Source organism: Mytilus galloprovincialis, chromosome 5, assembly GCF_965363235.1.
Source record: "Mytilus galloprovincialis chromosome 5, xbMytGall1.hap1.1, whole genome shotgun sequence".
Taxonomy (NCBI): Eukaryota; Metazoa; Mollusca; class Bivalvia; order Mytilida; family Mytilidae; genus Mytilus; species Mytilus galloprovincialis.
This window is the reverse complement of record NC_134842.1, coordinates 47,584,903-47,610,988: the sequence shown is the minus strand read 5'-3', so window position 1 is coordinate 47,610,988 and position 26,086 is coordinate 47,584,903. Positions and strand designations below refer to the sequence as shown.

The 26,086-nt window shown below is 31.1% G+C and overlaps 1 protein-coding gene across 2 annotated transcripts; it reads right to left on the bottom strand.

The window, feature by feature from the left end:
• Nucleotides 1-24,162, bottom strand: LOC143074577 (uncharacterized). Of its 2 annotated transcripts, XM_076249969.1 has the most exons (8): nt 24,087-24,162; nt 20,327-20,424; nt 13,752-13,825; nt 11,379-11,684; nt 10,656-10,762; nt 9,615-9,801; nt 7,919-8,020; nt 1-273 (listed from the first exon to the last, which is right to left on the bottom strand). In XM_076249969.1, exons 2-8 carry the CDS (start codon nt 20,368-20,370, stop codon nt 173-175), a joined length of 921 nt encoding a protein of 306 aa, XP_076106084.1. In that variant the 5' UTR covers nt 20,371-20,424; nt 24,087-24,162; the 3' UTR covers nt 1-172. The 2 variants fall into 2 exon arrangements, with proteins under 2 accessions (XP_076106084.1, XP_076106085.1); XM_076249970.1 differs by lacking the exon at nt 13,752-13,825.
• Between the last annotated feature and the right edge of the window lie 1,924 nt (nt 24,163-26,086).

The following is a 26,086-nucleotide window of genomic DNA, read 5'->3' as shown; positions in this document are numbered from 1 at the left end:
TTCATTGTATAACGGGGATATATATGTATTTTTAAAAATATGTTTCCTTATATTGAAGCAATCGCGTAACATAATACATAAAAAAAACCCTAATAAACAGATTTTACACACAAAAAGTGCCCATCTTTTAAAACTTTTATATATCATTTAAATTACGGTCATGACATATCATTCATTTGTCATTCCGGTCGATTATGGTTGTTTTTAGGAATGGCATCTCTGCCATTGTTTCTTTTTCTTTATTCTTTCTTCGCTTGTGTTTATTTTTCTTTCCTGAAAAAAAAAAATCCAAGACATAGATGTGACCAATTGGGGAAATACATTTTTCCTTGAATACCATTGGTCACATCAACCACACATTTTAAAATATATACATTGTATAATGTTAGATGTGACCAATTGGGGAAATACATTTCTCCTTGAATACCATTGGTCACATCAACCACACATTTTAAAATATATACATTGTATAATGTTAATTGTGTATTCTGGCTTCTTACTGTTTTTTTAAAATGCCTGCACTAATATGAAGTCAAATATTTCTATGACATATATAAGCTATATTGCTTTTGGTTAAAAACAAACTAGTAAACAAGGTTAACAATCAAATCAAAACGATTATACGGGTTTTTTTTCACAAATTTTAGCTAGTTTGAAATTAAAACGGGACACCTTGCATTCTCTTATCAGTTTTACTTAAAGTTCGTTAAATTCATTAAGGATATATTCTTCTGACATTTCAGTCTCATTTAGTCTCATTGAAATCTCGTTCAAATACATGTGATACAAGTGGAAAAAAACAATAAATTTGATAATTATCATTATCATTGATAATCAAACTTAACTCTGTGAAAAAATTGTGTATTTCCAATAAGTAGTTTTTGAGTAATGAAATTTTAAAATTTTATTACTAATCAAGTCAGTCTTTTTTAGTGCAATATTCAGTAAAATGGGTGGGGGGTACAAAAAAGGATTTAACCAGAAACATAAACATCCCATATAACTTTTCTTTTCGAATTTCTTAGATATGTATTTTTTTTCAATCATTTATAACAAAAAAGTTGAAATAATATGCATTTTGTTCTTTAAACCGAGAAAAATCACAAATTAACAAAATTGATGACATGGTAGATTTGACACGAAAAAGCATCAAAATATGATAAAACTTGTTTGTATTAACACCTATTCTAGACCTCATCTTTATTGAGAGTATGAAAAAAAGTTCAATTGTGGAACTGTGATTTTTTTCACGATAATATCCCAAAAATGGGTAACAATTAATGAAAAATAGAAAAATCATTAAAATTGGGTACTTTCAGAAGGCCGTAGCAAAAGGAAGCGTAGCAAAAGGAAGCGCACCACCATATGATTTTTTCCTCCAACAATTATTTTTTTACAGTCATATAAACCCAATAATCAGGTTAAGAAAAAAAAGTTTAATTCTAGAAATTTTTGACTTCTCAGGGGTTAACATCCTTAAAGTGTTGCTTTTAAACTGGAACTGCTGTAAACATTTATGTCTAGAGCGCCGGATACAATGCGATTTGGTGTCACGATATCACAGATCTCAGTAGCATGAGTTCGAATGCCGGCGAGGGAAGAGCACAAAATTTGCGAAAGCATATTTACAGATCCAACATTGTTGGGTTGATGTTTCGACGAGTTGTATATACAGAAATGTACACAGCCATGTATCACCTTCACTGCTGGTGATCCGATTGATAAATCTGTTGTAGAGTTGTCACTGGTTCAGACGTACTTATAAATATAATTATTTCTGTGACTGTATCTTACATTAATTTGTAGGATCCTTTACTCTAGATAATTCAGCTGATCTGTAAAAATATCATCTTCATGCCTTATATAACATGTACTGTATTACGACACTAGATTAAAACTGACGAGGAAAGGTAACACGCGGCTACCGGAGGCTTTATTTTTCAAGCCAAGGTGATCGAGTGGTCTAACGCGCCGGATACAGTGCAGGCGATTTGATGTCACGAAATTTTAGTAGCATGAGTTCGATTCCCGGCGAGGGAAGAACAAACGATTTTCGAAAGCACATTTACAGATCTAACATTGTTGGGTTGATGTTTAGACGAGTTGTATATACAGAAATGAACACAGCCATGTATAACCATCACTGCTGGTGATCATATGGATAAATCTGTTGTAGAGTTTTCACTGGTTCAGACGTATATATATATATATATATATATAAGTGTAAGCATATTAGTTGTGTGACAGAGAACGTAGAACATGTTAAATATTCCCAAAAGAAACCTGTGATCTACGTAAGAACTTAATGAAACTCACTCACTCTTATTAATTTGCAGATAACAGGATGGCATTTATTCATTTTATATGCCTTTTTTATCCGGGCCTTCGTCGTTTTACACAATATATTTCATTTTCATTCCCAGAAAGTTCCCAAATTGGATATTTTATTTCAGTTGAAGATATTATGTTTTACCGTACCTGGTTACAATTATCTTTATTTAGTATTTAGCTTTTCCTGGTTTGCTTAAGATTTCGATATCGACGACATGGAGTCAGGGACTAACAATTTGAATTTTTATTTTGAAAGAGTTAAACCGATTCAACTGTTAATTTAAAGCGTGTCTTTTTATGTTGTATTGTTACACTATTATTTCAGTAAAATTTGACTTAAGGATAAATGTTGGTACCTAATATTAAAACTTTTCAAACCCGACGCAAGTGTCAGGAACGTGATTACCAGTGGTTTTTATTTTTTTATGTGGTTCATATGTATTTCTAGTTTGTGTTTGTACACCGTTGGTTTTGCTGTTTAAATGACACTAGTCATTTTTGGGCCCTTTATAGTTTGCTGTTCGGTGTAAACAAAAACTTCGTGTTGAAGCCAGTAATGTGACATATAATGGTTAACTTTTCTAAATTCTTACTTGAACGGAGAGTTGTCGCATTGGCACTCATTCCACATCTTATATCCACGTAATATTATGTAGAAAACATTGTGATCCTTATAACCAAACCGAACCTTATATTAAAGTCGTTTACTTCTTAGATCAGTTCTGCCTGATGGAATTGTATACCTTTTTTAGAGTCGCAATCGTGTATACTTTTCGCGAAAACTAAATAAAGATTTTGATAATCACATTGCAACTAAACTTGAGACATTGTGAAATGTTAAACAGTAATTGTACACAAATCCATCACATTATTTTGTCTGTTAATGCTCAGGAAATTTGGGGCAATTCAAATTTATAACTTTTTTTAGTGTCCCTGGCAACGGCGCCTATAGAAAATTCCGAAGTATAAAGGGTCATCTTCACTTGACCGTGGCCATTTATACTAAGTTTCATATAGTTTAAAGCATTTTGGAATTTTTTACATTTTTGCTGTTGCCATAATAACGGTGTCCTTTTATGAAAATTCAAAAACTACTGCATCGTAATTAAATGCAATGTTACATATTCATGTAGTTTGATTGAGTTTGATAAAATATTCGTTTAAGAAAATGCTGCTTTAATGTGTTTTTCCATAGGGTTAATGTAAAACTCTCGCTTGTTTCCATTTCAATGGCGGCTATTTTGAGATTGCTTAATACTGTCTGCACATCTAGACATACCAGGTCACATTTCCATAAAGTTTAATCAAAGAAGATCTTATAATTAAAGATTTTTATTATCTATATATAGGTGCCATGATAACCGTGGCCATCTTGCACATTAGAAAGTAAGGTGCACAATTACACATTATAGCATATTTCCATCAAGATTGATCCATGCAATTCTGAGAAAAGCTTGTACTAAAAGTGTGGGAGAAAAACAATAAGTAAAAAAGAACGGAACAATAACAACATGTCACCTCAACTTTGTGATGGCGTCATAATAATTTTGAAAGAAAATACAAATCAAGGTAACAACCAAAAACAAACGCAACCGTAATTCCTTTAAAAGCTTCGAAATCGGGAATGTCGACATAGAAAATGTCTCCTTCAATGCATGTTCCGTGACGGAATATCGGTTTCGCAGATGATATCAGATATGTTCCTAATGTCGTAACTACAATCCCGTTCCTTTTCCACGAATGTGACCTACCGAATTAGACAATTTACCGTGGATTTAATACCATGACAGATACCATACGAAAGCAGTGTTTGCTTACCATTTGGAGTACCTGAGATCGCCCATAGTTTTTGGTGGGGTTCGTTTGGCTTTATCTATAGTTTGCTATGTTGTTTCTTGTGTACTATTGCTTGTCTGTTTCATTTTTTCTTTTTTAGCCATGGCGTTGTCAGTTCTTTAACTATCTGTGAGTTTGCATGTCCATCATTTTCCCACTCGGTGTACAAGTCTAAACTCAGTCAAAAATACCACAATCAGGAACGGGAAATAATAGGGAATATACAGATTGTACTACTTTTCTGTTATCTAAAGATTTGGCTTGTCTGTTGAAACTGACACATATTTAAACGGTAAAAAAAGTCGTGATTGTGAAGTAAAACCTGCTTTTAACACATTTTATTGCATTTTTAACATGGTAACTAACTTAACATTATCTAATCTAAATATTTTTTTACACACAAATCCAGATGATAGCAAATATATATCTAACTATAATTAAAAACAAAATGTAAGCAGTAACATGTCTTCCGGTAAAATATTAGCAGTGGGTACGAGTACATTTTGATATCCTTACATCCCTAATTTTATCTGATCCAAAACGTATATTCTATGGAAATAAGTAATACGTGTTTCATATCTTCTAAAATGCCTCCTAGAATTCAATTAAGAGAACTATCTTTACAAAAAATGGATCGATCTTTTAATGAATACCCACTGGCTCAACTTTGTTCATTTACCCAAAATCGCTCTATACGAATCATCTTCTGTGTCGTATCTTTTAGCTGCATTTCCAGTATGGAAATATTCGAGGTTCCCATAACCAAAAGTCTCCAGACAGAAATTTTGTAAATGATTACTGAAATGATTTAATATCTAACATAGATTTATTAAAGTAAGAGTTGAAGAAGGGATTGCTTTTAAAGAAAATATTCCAGTTGATATTTTTATAGTGAAATGGTTTGTAGTGTTATTAAATGCATTGTCTTTGCGTAATACTTATTTTTTTTAATGAAAAATACTATTATTATGTATATATAATATGTAGTGAAATAGTATGACTAATTATTATAGATCGCAGTTTCTTGAACACACAATCTAGTGTCTCAATTTGAAAAGATGTTCCACAAAAGTCGTACACTTGACTCTATTCCTCTGTGTATTTGCCATTTAAAACGCGTCAATGTCAACAAGTAACTTATCTGTATCTTCTTGTGTCTTTAGATCAGCTTGATGTTTACGCAAACTTGTATCCGCAGTAGTAATGCATCAATGCAATAAACACTGCTTGACACTTATCCTGGTTGTAAAAAAGCACAGTTATCGTACTCAGACTCAGAAATTAACCAATACAATTATTGGATTTGGTGTTTCGTGCACACATGTTGTACTCAGAGCACTGACTAAAGTTTTATAACCAAGTGGCCCGATATATTGGGTTTGTATGCCAATAAGTCTACGAAATAATATCCTAATTCAGACATTGCTTTTCTCTTCCGGATATTCTTCTTTACTGTGTTCAATAATTCGTCCCAAGTCTACTATTTAGTACTTCATAAATCTGTTAATAATATATATCCGTAATCGGACCAATATCAGCTAAAACACATTGCGAATTATCACTCCTGCTTGTCGCAATAAACAGTGCTTTCTGATTATCCTTCCAATTATTACACTCGAATACCATTAAAAACTGAATTGCTGATTCTTCCCTAGAAACAGAACCATAATTCCTCGATTGAACAGCTGGCTTTTCAATTTCAAAGGATCCCTGATTATAAGAAGGTTTAAAGCCTGACGGAATCGATGCTGTTTGTGGTGTAGGACACTTGAAATGTCTTCTTGAAGGGTTTTGTACTATTTAGTTAAATCCTGAATTTCTATTTGCATTTCAATCATTTTAGGCGTTGGATCGGATAAGACATTTGTACTTAATTCTTTTCACGTATCCATTGATAGTTTTGGTCTATCAAATCCAAAACAAATTTTCCTATCAGACGAATCACGTTTATTCATTTTGAAAGAAAAGTTATTCCAATTTCCCTTATAAATGCACATATATTTAATTCCATTTGTAACTATTTGTTTCTAAATACTACTAAAAATCCACAAAATATATTTTGTGAAAATGAACTGTTAAAATCCAAATTTGATTATTTAAGACCGCATTCAATATATCAGAACTAAACAGGCTGTACTAATCCATATAATGTAAAAAAATTCAACACTGCTGTTCTTAAAATTTGTGAGGGGACGACAACGATAAAGATAGACAGTTATAACAATACTATGACACGAAAATCTATCCTGTGGGAAAGTCAACTTAATAATGCAATATATATTTACAAGTTTATTTACAAAGTACATTACTTAAGTCTTATTGACAAACTTAGCTTACAGAGTTTAACCTTTATATAAACTTAAAAAACTCAAGTCCTTTGGAATTTTACTGATTCAAGAATTAATCAAATCCTTACAGTATCACAGCTTATACAAAATCTGCATATTTATCTTTACAAACTGACTTTGATGAGCAAGTTTGAAAATTTTAACCCCAGACAATATACAAGGGAAAACAATAAAAAAAAACATACAAGTTGAAGTTTGAGATTGTTTAGAAAAATCCGTCTTGAAATGCCCTGCACCAAGGCAGTTGTTTTTCATGTGTTCCTTTAAGTGAAACTGTTGTTATTATAAGATTGTAAGAACTTCCCCTTTTTAAATTTGCAATGAAGTTTGTTATTTCTGGTATAACGTTGTCATGGTTAATGTAGGTAGTTTCACAGTAACTTTGACACTCGGCATTGCTCAAAGAGATGTTGTTAATTTACGGAGAAGTTTTGTGCACACCAGCAATTTAAAGTACAGTAATGTACAGTAATGTAAGTTTTCTTAAATAACAGAATGCATCTAGTTAGTATCGTTGGAATAAATTTAAGAAAATTGTCAATACTTAATTCCTGAATATAGCAGTTTATGTAATGTGATATTATTACAAACAAAAACTTTAATGTTAAGGATATGGAAAAAGTGTTTGGAGAGATTTGTGTCACAAAACAATACGTATGCTCCTGATAAAACTGTAGCAAAGCATATAATATTTTAAAAAATCCATCAAAATATGAGGATAGAAAAAGCAATAAAAAGATACGCTGTGCACAATGACATTTTATGATTGAGATACCAATGAAGTATCGATAAATTGTAATAGGTATTTTGAAGGTGTTCCATGTACTGCAATAAATAGTCCATCAAAATATATTAATAAATTATGGTAAAGGCGGGTAATTTTAAAGGTTGAATTTTATGAAGCTTTAAAAAAAACTTTAAAATGAAAACAGAAAACGAGTATGTGTATACAAATTCCAAAAATATGAAATGTCACAAAACCCTAAACATACTGTGATGAACATTTGCGAACAGGTGTGTCAACGCTTACGCTTTGAAATAGGTGACTTATAACTTATTAAGATGAATAAGGTAACGCGAAAAATATAATATACTAGCTTCCTTCTAAATGTATCAATAACATCTAATATAAAGTTTCAACGCACTCAGAAGAAGATGAACATTGATAACTTTGATCTTGGTTGGTCATCTAGCAAATGTGTAGCTCATAACATTGCATGTTATGTATGTACCCTGTCTTTTGTGAGCGCTCCTTGTGAAGGCTAATACAGATAAACTCATCGGTAGCATACTATTTATTTTAGTATATGTACACAGCTTAATCTGACATTTATACGAATAATTAAACACAATTAGCACTTTACAAGGTTGAGATTAAAATTAAATATTTTGTGAATACTTACGCCTTAATACTATCACTGATCCAATAAGCAGCAAGACCAACAAAACTGCAGAAAGGCCCACAATTAGCAACTTATGCATAGTCTTGAATACAATATCATTGCCTTTAAAAAAGGTTATATTATGTTTTAATGTAAAGTCTCTCCCATCAAAATACATAGATCTTCGTTGAACTAGAAAAATAACTGTACAGTAATAAACGGAAGTCAACATCATACAAACATAATGAACGGGGGTGGAGAGGGGGTCTCTGTGGCTTGTTGATCCGAGTAGTCGGAAGACTGTAACACTACATTGTCAGCACTGAGCTTAATCTCAATCATAATTGAATCGGATTGATAGTTCTTCTACCGAAGGTCGATGGTTCACTGCGGGCACTATAGCTCCCCCTAATAAAAACTGACTTATACGAAATAGCATAATGAAACTGGTTTTATAAAATCAATCAATCAATCAATAATCAAACGAACAAAAATCTGCATATTTTTATAGACTAGTTTGTCAAGTGGTTCAAGTCTATGAACACAGTACAAGCGATGAACGCGTTAAATTGACAAGGAGTTTTCAGTTATTTCCACCACTGAATTTTAGAGAAACAAAAATCAATCAAATTGAACAATATAATTTTTCAATACAAAAAGTCTGACATTGTAGAACTTACTTCAAAACGTTTTTTTGATAAATAAGATAAACAGCCTTAAATCGTCATTTGGTCGCATAAAACATTTCTGTAAATTTTACTTTAAATGTGTACTAATGAATTGATATATAATTGTTGATTTCTACCCAACAAAACTGAACTTTTTTTCACTAAATTTGTAGAACGAAAGTTAATGCATCAGAGATAAAGAATAGTGCATACAATAACACAACGTTTGATTGAGGAAAACGTTAGACAATATATTTTAAATGTCTCGCTGAACATTTGAATGTGGTATACAACATGCACATTATTTTAATAAATCAAATTCTTTATACACGACTTCTATCTGCTTTAAAACTGGACTAAAATATATAACATTAAAAGTTAATCATTAAAAAACAACTTTCACTTTCTTTGTTTCAACATCATTTACTTACCGCACATAATTAATGTGAATTATTTTCACTCTAATGAATCATAGTAAAAAAATACACATCATCCATGCAAGTTAACATTTTATTGCATGCTATGCATTATTTGTTGAGGACTGCACGCTGACCTATATGTAGTTGCTAACTTTACGTCATTTGTATTCTGGGGGAATGTTGTTTCATTTGCAATCATACCATGTCTTCTTATACTTATAATGTCTTTAATTAGTGTTACCATTGGAATTATAATAGTTTCCATAGTTTTTGATTTTTTGAACAAAGCCGGGTTATTTTGAGACTTATCACAAGGAAAAACACCAATACACTCAAACCTCATATGGTTTACTTAAAAGAGAAAGGTTAATAAACACTAAACACCCGTTTCAATGTTTTATTACTGAGCTAATTGTATCTAGCATAATGACACTATCTACAAATATGATATAAACATTGTCTACAAAATAGTTCAACAAAGCCTTTTTCATATTTGAATAAATATAAAATGTGTAATGCCATTAAATAGTTAACCACGTAACCATAAAACAAAAACAATAAAACTGAATTTTTCATTTTCTCAGTAGTAATTTTCTTGTTCGCTTGCCTATTTTTTGTTTGGTTATTTACCTTTGACTGAATCAATATTGTAATCAGCAATATGAAAGGTCTGTGTTTCGATTTGACATGTGATGTTAGTAACTGCCAAGGTCTTACGCCTGAAGTTTATTGTATCGGTTATTCTAAGTTTAAACAGTACTATTTCCCCAACATTATTTTTGCCGAGTGAAGTTGTGTTCAGAATTTCATTACCGTCCTGTAAATAGAAATTTAGACAAAGATCCATTGATATCAAAATACAAGATTAAATTGAGAATGAAAAATAATATTTATTACTATAATATTGATGAACTGCGGCTGCAGACTTTGTGAGTTTCGCAGCTTTGAAAGTGTTTGGTATGTCTATAACTTTTCACTTTTGTTGTCGTACTATGTACAACAACATTTTTTTGTAAAAAAATATTTCCGTATTCCATTACCGTTTACCTTACAACAAAATTATTTTCGTTTACATGCCGACATTTCGTCCAAGCTTATGGTTGTCTTTCTGATGTTATTTAACATCTCGTCTCTTTTTTATTGATTTTGTATTAACATGGTGTCATAGATCAAATGCATCCTGCGTATACAAACAAAACCTTTTGAAATTGACGTAAATAAAACAGAATAAATTAATAAATAACAAGAATGTGTCCCAAGTGCCCCACTCGCATTATCATTTTCTATGTTCAGTTGACCGTGAAATGGAGGTACAAACTCTAATTTGGCATTAAAATAAGAATGATCATATCATAAGGAACATGACATGTGTACTAAGTTTCAAGTTGATTGGACTTCAACTTCATCAAAAACTACCTTGACCAAAAATGTAACCTGCAGCGGGACGAACGAACGAACAGACGGACGAACGAACGGACCTACAGACCAGAAAACATAATGCCCTCTACTATCGTAGGTGGGGCATAAAAACAAATGAATGATTTCATCTTTTTCTAGGTTGATCTCTCCTCACTTCATGTATATATATATATACCCAAATTGATTGCAAATTAACAATACATGTTTAACATTTATCCACAGAACTTAAAAACGAATAACAGTGGTTCATACCTGATAAAATATTCTACATGTGGGTAATGGAAATACTTGGATCACTATATCTATATGAAATATGCCGTCTTCGTGTGTGCTTTGGTCATTATTCACTTCAGGAGGATCTACAAGATCATAATTAACTTACATAGCTGACATGCTTATTTAATATTAATATCATTAAATTGTCATGTAAACAATGAGGACACGAGATGTGTACGTAAATAATATCCAAACAGCACAGGTACACATACGCAGAGACGAGTCTTGTTTGAACCAAAAAAGTAAAATCACAAAAATACCGAACTCAGAGGAAAATCAAATCGGAAAGTCCCAAATCACAAGGCAAATTCAAATGACAAAACACATAAAAAACGAATGGACAAGAACTGTCATATTTAGTTCTCGTACTATGTACAAGCGCGCGTCTTGCAAACACAATTTTTTTGTAGACGGTTGTGTTGTATGTATGCGAAATACATTACAGAGTTTTATTGCTATATCTTAATTAATGTCACATTAACTTAAAATGTCTGTTTATGTTCCTTTACGTTGTCAATATGACAGAACTACAGACTCTCATAGAGTAACAGGCTTTTCTTTTTGTCCCATGACTTGTGACAAGACTCGGTATTTATGTATCTTGCTATCATATTTTTTCCGTTTGACTGTAGGCATTCCTCAGACCTGGTGAAGTATAAATATGCATAAATGTAGGATTAGCGAAATCAAAATACTTACATATAAAGTTAAGATTTTCTAATTTCAGCTTATTTGTATATTGTAAGAATCCACAGGCACATGTGTATTCACAATTTGTGTCACTGACACTAAAGTTCATAATCATTATATCAAAATTGACACTGTTGCCGCTTGTCATCATTTTATATTTAGACGGATTCGTGGAATTGTTATCAAAACCTAACAGGTCGTATTTTTTCCCTCCTATCCATTTTTTTCTCGTATTAGGACGACAAGCTTGTGCTTTACAAGATAATATTGCTTCCTCGCCAAATATGACAGGTTCTATTTTAACATTCCATTCTACTGCAAATATACAAATAAACGTGTGTTTGATATCAAATATTCGCTACAACCCCCAGCCCCCAAATTAAAAAAAAACAACAAAAAAACACCCAACATACTAGTGGAAATCAACAAGGTTTTCCAGTCATAGTGTTACCTTGTCACTGTTATATTTTTATAACCTCCCCAAAATGTTATCAACATTCAATCATATTTTGACACAAAATTAATATAATCTTTAAGAAATATTAAAAGACATAAAATTCCTGTGTGTTATCAGGTTATTCCTCATTTTGCTTCACTCTAACTATTATTTCTATTTTTGTCTAATCTAGCTCTTTCATTTTGATAGATATACATGGAAATATTTTACAAACGTTTTAGCCATATCGGCGATATTTGCATTGCATCTCACATTTTGAAAATATTGATTTTTTGCTTATTTTTATTTATTTTGATAGGACAAATGGATTTTTCGATTTTTGTTTTACGGCATGACTATTTTATCTTTTGGACTTTCATGAACTTATATTCACTGCACTGTTTATGAAATTGTTGGTAAGTTCTATCTTTTCATCTGATAAAATTTGTCTGTTTATATATTTTGAAATTACAAAAATGTATAAAGAAACGAAGGTTTTAACACCATTAGACAAAGTTGATCTAGATGGATTATTTTCAATTACTTTTTGGTAATAAAGCTCTTACAACTATTTTGCTATAAAAACGCATATGACATAAATGTATTGTATCCGAAGAACGTACTCCGCAACAAACAAACCAGATTATAAATTGACCATTTTTGTCTAAATTTTATTCATGTTGACATGTCTGAACTAATAAATGAGCCGTCATATTTAATATTTAATTGCTTATGCCAACCAATATTCTATTACTACAATTTATCGAGAAAAAAAACCACTATCCACCTGAAAAACAACGTGTTGTTGTGATTTAAATTTGAATAATAAAAGTAAAGTGCTTATCTTCAGATCTGTATGACATCACATTTTAATATGGTGTATACATTGTACATGGTATATGCGTTAAAATATCTCATGAAATTTTGCAATATTATTTTCAAAGTCTTGCGTATTATAGTTTTTGTAATGCATACGAATCGGAATAACATAACTGTAGCTGAAGATTTACCACTTTTAATTTATATTTGATTGTCCACTACACGTCACCAGCGAAAATGCATTTGCAACAATCCAAAGTTCGAACGATACAACAGCAGGGACAAATAATCATGCCTCATAACTTAACGTTGTTTTTCGCAATGTGGAATAGAAGGTAAATGATGAGCATTCCAAATCACTAAAACCATCAATCAACTAAGTGGACTTACGGAATATGCAAGGGCAACGGATGTTTTTGATATTTGAGCATTCCCAATTCTCTTGAGGGGACATATACAAATCGAGGGGACTGTTTAGTCTCCCATCATAAACTTATTTTGTATGTCCTAGACCTGTTTTTTTTTAAACTGAGTGACACCTATCATCCTATGTAGATGAAAAACACGTCTGGTATTCACAGTTTTAATTATGGTATCTACGATTTTCATTATTGTCCTTTGCAATCGACGATGTTCTTCTTCAATTATGTTACATAGAAATTGCAAACAATAACCAACGATAAACGTTTTTCTCTATGAATATAAATTGCAAGGCCTTTAATTACAAATAAGTATATGATTACTGAAACATATTTTTCGCTCTCTTTTAAATGACTTTCTTAAATGTATATTAATTATAAAGCAACAATTTGTCAACACTGGGTTAAAATATCTCTGACCGTTTGAAAGTTGTATAATTTATGTTATTGTTTAGAAAAGAATTGAAAAACATTTTTTTTTGCGATTTTGCATGAAAATTGCGAATTTCAAAGTAAAATGAACTTTTATATCTTTAGAAAGTCATAAATATGATAAATGAAGGTATGTTTTTCTTTGTGTGGTAAAAAATGTAAAATAAAATCATACAAATAGAGACAAATATTGTTCATCTCTGAATTTTGTGATTTTGAAAAAAAAAAAAACTACCAAAGAGGTACAATTAAACACAGTGCACAGAGGTTACTTACGTGAAGATCCACAGCACAACTGTATGATATTGGATATGAGAAAAAAAATCACCAATGATGTATTATGTGTATATCTAAAAACAAATAGATAAACCAAGTGTTAAATGTAGCTTCCGAAACTTGGAGATTGTCCTAAAAAAACTTTGTTATCCTTTATAATAAATACGAGAACAAATATAAACTGCACATAGGCATTATTTCTAAGACACAATGCATCGCAATTGTTATTGTGAACTTTACGTATACAAAATAAAGAAATAACATGTCATTCCTAAAAAAAACCAACGAAAATATAAATACATTCGATGGAACAAAAAATATGACAAACCCATTATGTTAATACATATCTACTGCCCAGAGATTAATTGGTATTTGTAAAGATTATGACCATTTGCATCAATTATTTTTTCAACTGTTACAAAAAATAACGACTGTACATGTATCAGTTTGCTCGAATAAATGTGGATAAAGCAACTCTTAGTAGAAAGGTATGATAATATGAAATCACTGGAACAGCTAAAATAAACGTCAACATATTCGGGCTTTATAGTCTAACCTGGCATACAACCTGTATTGTGTCTAAGATCGACATGGTCATAGGACCACCAATTTAGCTCCGATCGTAAAGAACACACAAGAAAGTAATACACATTTTTAACAACATAGGTTCTACGCATAGTTGTTTCTTTGTCATTTTGTAAAATATTTGGTTAGTTTTTGGTATCAAAGGAAAGCTAAGGGACTTGGTATCAATGTAGAAATTGTGTTTAAAGTTTCCATTGATTCATAAAGACTTTTATCCAATATTGATAGAAATTTAGTAGATTATAGTATTTGATTTTGAATAAAAAAAGCATATTCATCTGCTGAAACGGCATATTCACCGCGCAAAACTTACAGTGCTATTACGGGTAGCATAACTGTAAAATATTTGACGTTTTGGTAAGTAGCTGTTTTTTAAAACATATTTTACTCTTTCATAACATAGAATAAAAACAATAGCTATATTTTGTTTCGGTAAATATCTAGTTTGTTTGACTATTAAAAAACCTGGTAACAATCACTTCAACCGTTGGCCACAGTGAATATATGTTTTTCAAAAGTCAATAAAAACACATATTTACTTCACCAAAAGACAGTAATTGTATAATATTTAAAAACTTATTAGGATGACACATGTGTCCTGTTGTATGGATCAGAAGTACATGTTTTTTGTAGTATCAAACTTCCAGAAACCGGGACCAATTACTGGAACGCTCTAATATTCAATTAAAGTTATTTTCAGCACAAGTCGGAATAAGGTATAGTTTTGAAGTGAAATTACTGCCATCTTATATTAACATAAGATAAAGTACAATTAAATACCCTTGCTTTAAATTTAGAAAAAACCCAAAGAAAGCCATAGGGTTTTTTAATAAGGGTTTTTATATCTCTAAGCAAAAGATATATTAAACATGTTATTTTAAATAATGTGTAAACATGCCAAGAAGGAGCTATGAACGAACATCATATATAAATAAAATGTAGTGCATTTTGCTGAGAAATTTTACAAATTTTTAAACGGATATGCCTTACTATGGATTAGCATTTGAGTGCCATTCTAAATATTCACGACAACTGGATCATGTGGATATAAAGATCATTTAGAATTTTCATATTGGAACTTGAAAAAAGTGTCCATTTACTCTTTTGGTGTGTCATTTGAATGCAAGAATGACCTTGTAACATGTTCAAATTTCAACAAGTCTTGCGAGTTGAGAAGTACTTGTCTAATTTAAAGGTAGATACATTGTATACCGCCATCTTGGATTGTACAATAACAGTAAAAAATAGGTCTAGTTATTTGCTTAAATTTGCAAATTTGGAAACATATTTGCAATTTAAAGGTTAGACTGTTTAATAATATAAAGAAACCTTGGTAATGTATTGTATAATCTAAAATATTTAAACATATTCGGATTACATATTCCAGTTAACATGATATTCAGGGGCTATCATACATATAGAATAATACATTGGCAAAATCCGTATCGCTTGTTGTATCACCACGGGAAACCAATATCGGTCCCGAGGGCCGACGGTCCCGAGGGTTGATATTGGTCGAGTGGTGATACAGCTGATACATCTATTATTCTGTTTATCATATATTTTTCGAAGCCAAATTAAAATCTTAAAAAATTGCATTTGTTCGGAAACAAACTTCACGAAAATTATGACCAAATAAACAATAAAACTTCAGATATTTCTTCATCTCATTGTACTTTTTATTTATATAAAAATCGCTCGTCAAGTTACTGAGTAATAATTATTGGAAAAAAATTATTATAGTTTTTTTTTTAATAGAAATAATTTTCTCTTAAGCCTACAGCAACTAGACGTCAAAGGTAAAACGTTGACGTCATTCTAATTATGAAGTAACACCAGGTATGCGATACAGATTTTGCTATGCGATACGGGGTATGCGATACGGGGTATGCGATACGGGTTTAGCTATGCGATACGGATTATGCGATACAGGGTAAGTGATACAGACTGGAAAACAGAACCTTTATTAAATATACAAAATGGCTGTATTTTGAACTAAACATATGATAAATATACATATGGTGAAGTTAAAATCATATATTACACAAATTACTTCGAGTTGGTTGACCGTCATTGAATATTTGTTTCACAGATGACGACGGATATGTTCCAATAGTCATATTAACCACATCTTCGTCTCATATTCTCCGAATATCTTCTATCAAAATGTTACTTACGTGTGCAACACAACGGATGCCGCATGTGGATCAAGATATGCCTACTCTTCCGTAGAACACTATATAACACCCTGTTATGAAGTGTTTTGAGGCGTTGTTGCTCAGTCATTCGTTTTCTATATTCTTTGGTGATATTCATGTTATTGTTTATTCAAGGCTATGATATTTTTGTATATCACCAATTTATAATTACGCTTTTCTATCAACAAATTCATCTTTTTAAGTTGCATGCATTTACAACAGTCACTTAATAAATTGTTGATTTTTAAACACACGGCAATTACTAGTCGCTCAAGCATAGCTCCAATGTTCTAGCATGGGAATTTTTATTTGTGCATTCCGTATTGTTCAAACCTATGTTTTGCCATGTAAACTGCGGATTTGACTGTTGTGGGAATAACATGAAATCATATGAATTTTAGAAGATTACTTGTAGGAAAAATGTGTGTAATAGTTCACTCTGTTGTAAGCTATATTTTTATCAGACAAACGGAAAACTACAAACAGAAAATTGAGTAAATTTCAACCATTTGACGGGGTTACAATACTGTTATAGAATAGAGAGTTGAATCGAGGAATATGCCATAAAGACAACAACCTGCAAAAAAACAAAACCCTGTCAAAGGCCACAAATTTAAAAGGGACCTCATCTTGTCCTTTAACTATAATGCAACTTGTTCATCGAAACATAACTAACACTTAATTTCGAAACACACAAAAAAAAAAATATTAACAAAGGCTAGATGCATGTTTTCTTTCGAGACAGCCGCGAAAACACGGTGGAATAATTACATTAGATGTATGTTCCATTATAATACTTTATTCTGATTGGCTAACTGCACATCACATGTTATTCCTTAAGCAATTGCATTGCTCAATAAAACTTTTCATTCAGGATAACACGTGGTCCCACAATAAAGTGCAAAGATGAATTAAGTAAAAAATATATAAAATTCGTGTTTTCGTGATCATAGCTAAAAAATGTAATTATAAGTATTGAATGCTTCTTTTTGTAACTTTATAGGGTTGTAAAAGCGTTGACCGTGCGTACATTTTTAGAATGTACTTCGGTCAACGCTTTTACACCCCAATAAAGTTACAAAAAGAAGCATTCAATTCTTTAATAAAACATGTTTTGCGAGAATACTGCCCTTAGAATATACATGTAGATAATGAATAATAAACAAACAAATAGCAATACAGATAGGAAAAATTATGTAAGCATAGGATTAGGCACAAACGTTCTTTATGGTGTTTTTTTAGCATATCAGAGGGGGGGGGCAACATATAGCACAGTTTTTTTCATGGTGGCCATTTTTAATACATACATTACATGACATTATTTTGCTAAATACGTGAAGTTTTGTAAACAAATCAAAACCTTGTTCATGTAATATAGGTTATTTCAACACAATAAAATTACATACAAATATGTTCAAAATACACAAATTGGAAAAATGAATCACCACTACCGGTTAGGGTTGTAAAATCATTCAATCAGTAAAATAATAGTGGTTAGGATAACATGCTATAAAAATGTCCGTTTGGAATATATTTAAGTATATGAAACATGCAGGAAGGTCGATTAATGTTACAGTAGAATTGTACCATATTTTCTTTTAACTTCTTCAAAAACATAATGTTGTACGTGTCAACCCAGTTTTTTAGGACTTGCATCTACCAAAACACGTTTTCATGCTTTTACATTTATGTAACTCCTGGCACGATGCTGCAATGGCTGACAACTTGCCCAATGAGGAATCCACAACTCATCTGCGGTCTCATTAATCGGGTATTATCCATATCCAATTGCCCGGACTTACAAGATGTTGTTCATGTGTGATTACCTGTTCCCATTTATAACCACCTTGATATGCAGCTCGTTTGATGTGATTAAGCAGTGCACTTCTGGTCAGCGGAATTTTGTCATTATGTTTCTGTTTGCTTACAAACAGTTCAAGCCTTGATTGGTCTGTCGTTTATAACTACAACTGTATTAACTCCATATCAGCTTCACTGACCAATGTAGGCTTCTTATCCAATTAACCAATAACCTCGGTTACAATATCAATGACTTTTCACGCCGGCCATGCATACTTCTCTCCTCCCTTTCCATGAAAAGTGGAGACAGTGTCACATCCAGTTAAACTAAAGCGTAGATAAATTGCCAAAAAAACTATGATGAAGAACCAAGAGCATGATCAATTCAATAATAGGCGATTAGGCTTATAAGTACCATATTCGTGCTAACTAAAAGCTATGTTTCCTTTTAGACTGAATCATTTAAAATCTTAGATGTAAACTATTTTTTGTATCTCAGTATGGACAAATAGTATGTTATGTGATAGATATTTACGATCTTAGGTGTGATAAAATTTATTTAAATTAAATGAGATTATCTTAGACATGTTTTAACCAAAGTTAGTAAGATAAATAGTGTTGCGTCCTGTTATAAAAATCATTTTGCTAATTCTGTTGCCAATATTTTTTTGTTTAATGGAAATTGCTTGATATCATTCTTTTCTACATTTTTATCAACTCCGAAATATTTTTATACATTCATGACATCGGGAGTCAATTTAAGAAAAGAAATGCGGAAGATTTTGTTTGCGATGTTTTACAGTGCCTCTGTCTGTAAAGTATTTCAGTATGACAGTAAAGATACTTTTGTAACTGAAGAAAAGGTTTTAACTATTTCTTTAGTTAAATTGCTACTACGAACATTTATTTGCAACTCATACTTATTGTATAAAGAGGCGGTTTTTTGTGTATAGTTTTGTTTGATAAAGTGAATCACAAAAGTACTGAATTCTGCGACAATTTCAACCTGAAAGTTCCTTATCAAATGACAAAATCAAAAACTCAAATACATCAAAAGAATGGGCAACAACTGTTCATTCTGTGTCAATACATATTATCTTTATAAAAACATATGTACTGTCATGGGATATTTGTACTTTTCAAAGTGGATTGGTTTTCTTATAAGTTTGATTTTTCTCTAATACCTAGGTAAATTTGAAGATGAATTTAAGTTTTGCAGCACTTTAGATTCCCAGCTTTTTAACATTCTGTCAATTATATGCTCTCAGCCTGTTTATATACAAAAACACGTTTTAATAGAGGTTAATCAGTATTGTAATAAAATTAACGGTACCAATTATCTTGCACCAGAATAAAATAGAGTCAGAAGAAGCCAAAAATATAGTTAACAAAACGGACCGATTAAGCTTTGGGAAAAAGATCGAAACTAAAAATAAAAACACATCATACAAAAGTAAAATTACGTAACAAGAATAACAAAAAAAAAAAAAAAAAACAAACAAAAACAAACAAACAGTAGAAAAAAAATAAAAACGTGAGGTGATTAACAATAATATTTCAGGCATATTTTAAGAACATGTTGTTGCTGTGTTACTAAAAGAACTTTTAGGGAAAGCATCATTCACTATGACTTCGTAAAATACAAGAGTAATATTGTGACGAATAATCAATCAGTCAATGCTCTGTGTAGTCAGTCTGATCGTTGACCTCCCAATTAAAAGACTAACTGATTGGTGACACACTTTTGATGTTTATTTGAATGATCAGTGATTAGTTTTTGCCTGCAGAATAATCGTTATAACGATAGCGTCTTTGGTACAATAACTGTAGTATAGGCAAACAAAAATCGTATTGTGTTAAAAAGGAATAATCAAGATCTCATACATTTACATTGTGGTCATGACAAAGTGTGTTTATGCAATGACGTGTTATGTCAAATGGGTTTTATATACGATGTGCACAATATTTTCATCCCAGAGATTATAAACTCACATGATTGCTAAGAATGTCAGCCAGCGAGGTCCTTCGGTCGTCATTGGTGTTGCCCAAATCTTACCACGTAGAGGTCTTCTCAGAAAAGATTCTTATAACTAAGGTTTGTAGGGAAAAAATATAATATAAACTACATTATTTCGATATTTAAAAAAACACCCAGAATGGTTGCAGAAATATATCTAGCATGCATGATAATGATGATCTGACATTAATGTAATTATCTATATGATTTAAACGTGTTTAAGATCAACTCCATTTTACGAACTGTTTTAATCCTAGGAAAATGGTTAACAGCTTTACATTTATATTCAAGTGTAAAAAGATAGTGCAGTTAACACAACATAAAAGATAGTGCAGTTAACACAACATAAAAGTCATTTGATATACCAATCAATTATACATCAAGCCTAGTTAGAGTCATTGAAGGCTTAAGACTTTTTTTTGCAGAAAAAGCTATGAAACTGAGGTAACACTTATAAGAAGGAAATTCAAGCTTACCAAATGATACTTCATGTTATATGTGAAGTTTTAAGAAAATAGAACATTGATTTAATTTCTGAATGCAAGTTAAAAATTGAATTTAAGTTAAATGTCAACATTTGAAAGTTCTAAACAACGTATTACACATATTAACTTCTAAAACTGGGAATGCCTTACATGCCTTATCTTTGACAGTTTCCTTTATTGGTTTATTGCAGCCAAACTGTCTAACAAAATGTCAGTACATTAGCTTGTGTTATTAGTTGAGAAAGAACACGATTTTTTTACTGAACAAGTTCAAAGTTAGTTGGATCACATACGTAATACCAGTCACGGTCACAGCAAACGAATTTGAAAATATATCAGAGTTAAAAAGTTTCAAAGGCCATAAATGAAATAATAACCACTATTGAAAAGCTATAAACGTTCCATTGAATGCTGAAATTTTCAAGAAATACAGAATACTGATCGCTGTTAAAATAAAAAAAAATAAAATGTTCCCGGGGGCGGGGAGGTGTCAGTTGAATAAAATTTGTTTAACACATCATGAACAAATGTAAGTATTATTTAGTATTTTGCTGATATTGTACATGTTTGTTTACTTAGTGATAACAAAAGAGAAATGCGTTGAAAATATTTAATGTTCGTCGTTATTCTCGATTGTATTATCGAAAATAATGTTCTTTATTGACTTGCTTGTTTTTGAAAAGATACACTTTAATAATAGTATCTTTATGTTTGTATGCAAAATGTGTATATGCCTTTGGCTTGTGGATGGTAAATTTCTACTCCTGTGTTTATATAACGAATACATCATCTGAAATTTAAAATTATGGACTAATTAAGCAAATATAAAATAAATTACAGCAACAACAAAAAGAAAACCAAAAAAAACACTTTTTAATATTCGATTGGTCCGGTCCGGAACGGTTACCTAGTCAGTCAAGATTTTATAAGAGCGCAACTTGCACATTTGGGATTAGATCACAAACATCAATAGAACAGCTGTACAGGCTAAAAGTACTACTAAGACCATAAGGCCTATAAAATAAAAATTATCTATTTGTAATCATTTTGTGATTAAAAGTTTAACTAAATGATAGAATTGTAAAATAAAATACGAGAAGAAAGATTTTTCAAAATGCTTTGAGAATATCAAAAGATCAGACAAGATCACTGTACGTTTTTTTCGGCTAAATACAAAATAGGAAAATTCCATGTAGATTCTTTCAAGAAATGCACTGTTTCAGAGTTACCTCCCCTTCAAATGCCAATTGAAAAACATTAGAAATCAAGTAAAATAATCTACACTTATAAAATTTTTAATATTTATAAGTTACTATCTTATAAATTTGTTCTTTTAAATGAAAGTTCACATTAGTTATCTACCTTCCTGCATCAAATTTTGCTATCTTAAGCTTGATTGAAAATCTGGACCTAAGGTTCTCTGTCTGATACATTCCAAGATAGCGAAAGGCAACCATTCGTCTTTAAAAGTGTGTCAATAATTGTGTATCATTTCAGTCAACAGTTATAATCAATCACAACCATTATGTTAAGATGTAAACATAACCATATGCGCGTGTTAACATTGCCTCTATCTGTCTGATGCTCAAGGTAAAAGAATCGTAGACAAAAGCTGACGAGATAATGGAACAAAAAAGTCCCAAACTTTAGTTTAGTTAAATCTGTACAAGTACATGTAACCTGAACTTTGAATGACGACAATATTTCAATAATTTAAATTTGTTGAATTCCATATAAACTACTCATTAGGAATCAGTTTGCTTATTTTTTATATATTTGAATGACTAAAATTTGCTGTAAAAGAAAATGCTTTATATTATCAATATCTTCATAAATGTACTGCTATTGAATTATTATCTTCCAGTACACGTATTCTCTGACAAGTTACCAAAAATATTGATCTTAGTTATGGTACCTCTTGTTATAAATTTGGCTACTGAACAATGCATGGTAATAGTTATTCAGATCAATTTTAAATCAATCAATAACTGTTTCGGAAAAAGTTATCTAACGAGGAAAAGCATAAAAACAAAATAGATAATAATTTAAAACATTTCTGTCACGTGCTCCATGTGCTATGTGTTGATTGTTTATCAATGACCCGATCCATTAAATGTCGGTATCTAACTCGCAATTTAATAAATTTTTAACCAATAACCACTGAATAAATATTATTTGACGATAGTACGTTACATATTCGTAAAAGATATAAATACGCGCAGGCAGTATCCTGTTTAGTAGATATAAATGCATTGATTCAAATGATTTCGATAACATTAAAAACTGATAAAACTCAGGCCATATGACTTTAAAGCTTTTAAACAGCAAATTTAAACACCATCATAGCAACATCGGTATTTTCTAACGAGGACAAGTAGCATTCAAAATCGTTAGATATAGGTTATCTCCTTTTACATGATCATGCTGTCTATTTCTGACTCAAACATTGATAAGATGACCTTTGAAAAAAAACATGATATTAAATGCATCCTGTTTTAAAACGAATGCTAATGTCTATACCCGTTTGAATCATTATTTTATATAAAAAGAAAGAAAAAAAAACTATTATACATTTACCAACAACATCGTTTTTCATGTCCAGACACCATTAGTCTTTCAGACATTCATAATCAATTGATACTATTAGTGAGTTTTGTCAAACTAATTTGGATTTGCTCTTTCAAACTTTTAAATTAAAGTACAATGTGCATTATTTGAAAAAATAGCCCCAATTTGAGATCTTATCATTTCATTTAAATATGAGCAATTAATTCATTCTGCGAATTATTCTACTACAAGATATTTCCTTTTTTTTTTATTGCTGACATTGCAAGTATACAACTGATTGCAAATCCAAAAACTAATTCTAAGTCCAAATATCCTTCAACAATAAGCATAGCCCATGATGTATGCTATGAAAGAACCCGACATGTGAAATGCAAAACGATTCAAACGAGAAACCAAAAGCTATGACAATTATGACAAAACAACAAAAGCAAAAAAAAAATTGCACAGACAATAACGAACTACGACACTGATTTACAAGTTTCCCGACTATAAACGTTCACATACATATTATAATGTATGTTCTAAGTATGTTATTTTGATAAGATAGTTTTCTATCATTGAACAGTTTTAATTGATTTCTACATGTCAATGCAAACATAAAACAAGGCCAGCTAGATGTGTCTTTTACTTTCCTTAAAGAGAACGATGTAACTACTAAACAAAAATAAAATGAAATGCCTACCTCTATTTCATTGAGCAAATACGTTTGTAACTATTAAACCCGTTACGTGACAGTCATAGATAATTTTATGATAACCGACACTACATGATTAGCAATGAAACAGTAACAAATATTGATTGATATCTAAACGTGCACTGATAAGAGTCTCTAAAAGAAGTTTAACACGCGATGGCTCTATTCAATTTTTTTCGTTGCATCTATAGGTAACGACTGTTCCTAACATTTTTGTTCATTGTAGACGATATGGTGTACTCAATATGGGGTCATTTTTTGAATGTATATCCTGACTTTTACTTAAATAATGAAATTGTCAGGCTGATTAAAATGGTTACAGATAAATTTGGTGTTATTAGGATCCTTAACATTAGACCAATGTTCATTCATTTTAAAATTGAGTCTTTGTCCAGTGTCCCCGATGTAGATCAGTCCACATGAGCATATTCAATACCAAACACAGTTTTGGAAGCAGTACAATTCAAATCCTCATGAATAGGTGTATTGGTATTTTTGATGGCCAAATTACTTTGAAAGATAATATTAGATATTAGTATATCACAGGTTTTACAATTTTTACATCTACATTTAGAAATAGAGCAATATTATACTATCATTGAATGCAAAAATATCTGAAATATTAACAGTACATGACAGAATATAAACAAACGTGTCTGAATTTTTATAATTTTATAAGGAATGAGAAGACTGTTTTTGTGTCGTTAACATTTAACATCCTTTAAGACAATCATGGGGACACCTGATAAAATCAGTGTTGTTGTGTCTTTGACAACATCCGATTGACACCTGAGCGAATTGTCATCCAGTTTAATATTATTCATTCTACTTGTATGCTTGCTGTTAGGCAACCGGACTTGTACTGGTTACAAACTAAAACCAAGGGAAACACATTAAATATAAGAAGAAAACAAACACCACAAACCAGTAAAAGTGGGAAATGTTCCGAATATGTACTCCACTGTACTGATTTTTACGCGACCAGCCTGAATTGGTATAAAATATACTTGATAATACTCGTCTGCAGTCTTAACTATACTTAACAGTCTGAACTTGTACTCGACCTTTACTCGACCAATACTTAACCGTTTTATACTCGTCTGAACCATGATCGACCTAGTCTGAAAAAAGAGGGACGAAAGATACCAGAGGGACAGTCAAACTCACAAATCATAAACAAACTGACAACATCATGGCTAAAAATGAAAAAGACAAAGAGACAAACAATAGTACACATGACAAATATAGAAAACCTAAGAATAAGCAACACGAACCCCACCAAAAACTAGAGGTGAACCATACCTGACCTAGTCTGAACCACACTCTACCTAGTCTGAACATACTCGACCTAGTCTGAACCATAATCGGCCAAGTGTTAACCAACTGTAGATCTATTTATTGTTTTTATTTATTGTATTTCATCATTTTAGACACTGTTTTACAACAGCTTTTCCCCCTAGCTAGAAATATGAACAACAATTTGAAATTAAAAATTTATGCAATATAGCATTAAAACCAACATTTCACAATTAACATAATATAACATCAACACCATAATCATAAATACTTCCATATAAACATCACCTTTAAAATAAAATAAAACAAGCTGGTCAATTAATCGCAAAACTGAATTGTGACTTATATTTTCAATGTAATTCATTTTTTTTTTAATGTTTCAGATATATTTCATGGTTACAGGACAATTTTAAACATTAATCTAAGCCTTGTTTAAAATTATGGTTTCAGTTGAGTTAAGTAATTACTTCAGTGAATATTTTTATTAAAATATGTATAATAAAATTAACGGTACCAATTTTTTTGCACCAGATGCGCATTTCGACAATACATGTCTCTTCAGTGATGCTCGTGGCCAAAATATTTGAGAATCAGAGCTTTTCATGAGGGAGATACATTCCTTAATTTATAATAATTTCTAATATTTTGTAACAGCAAACTTTAATAACACAAAATAATCCGTATTTTCATGC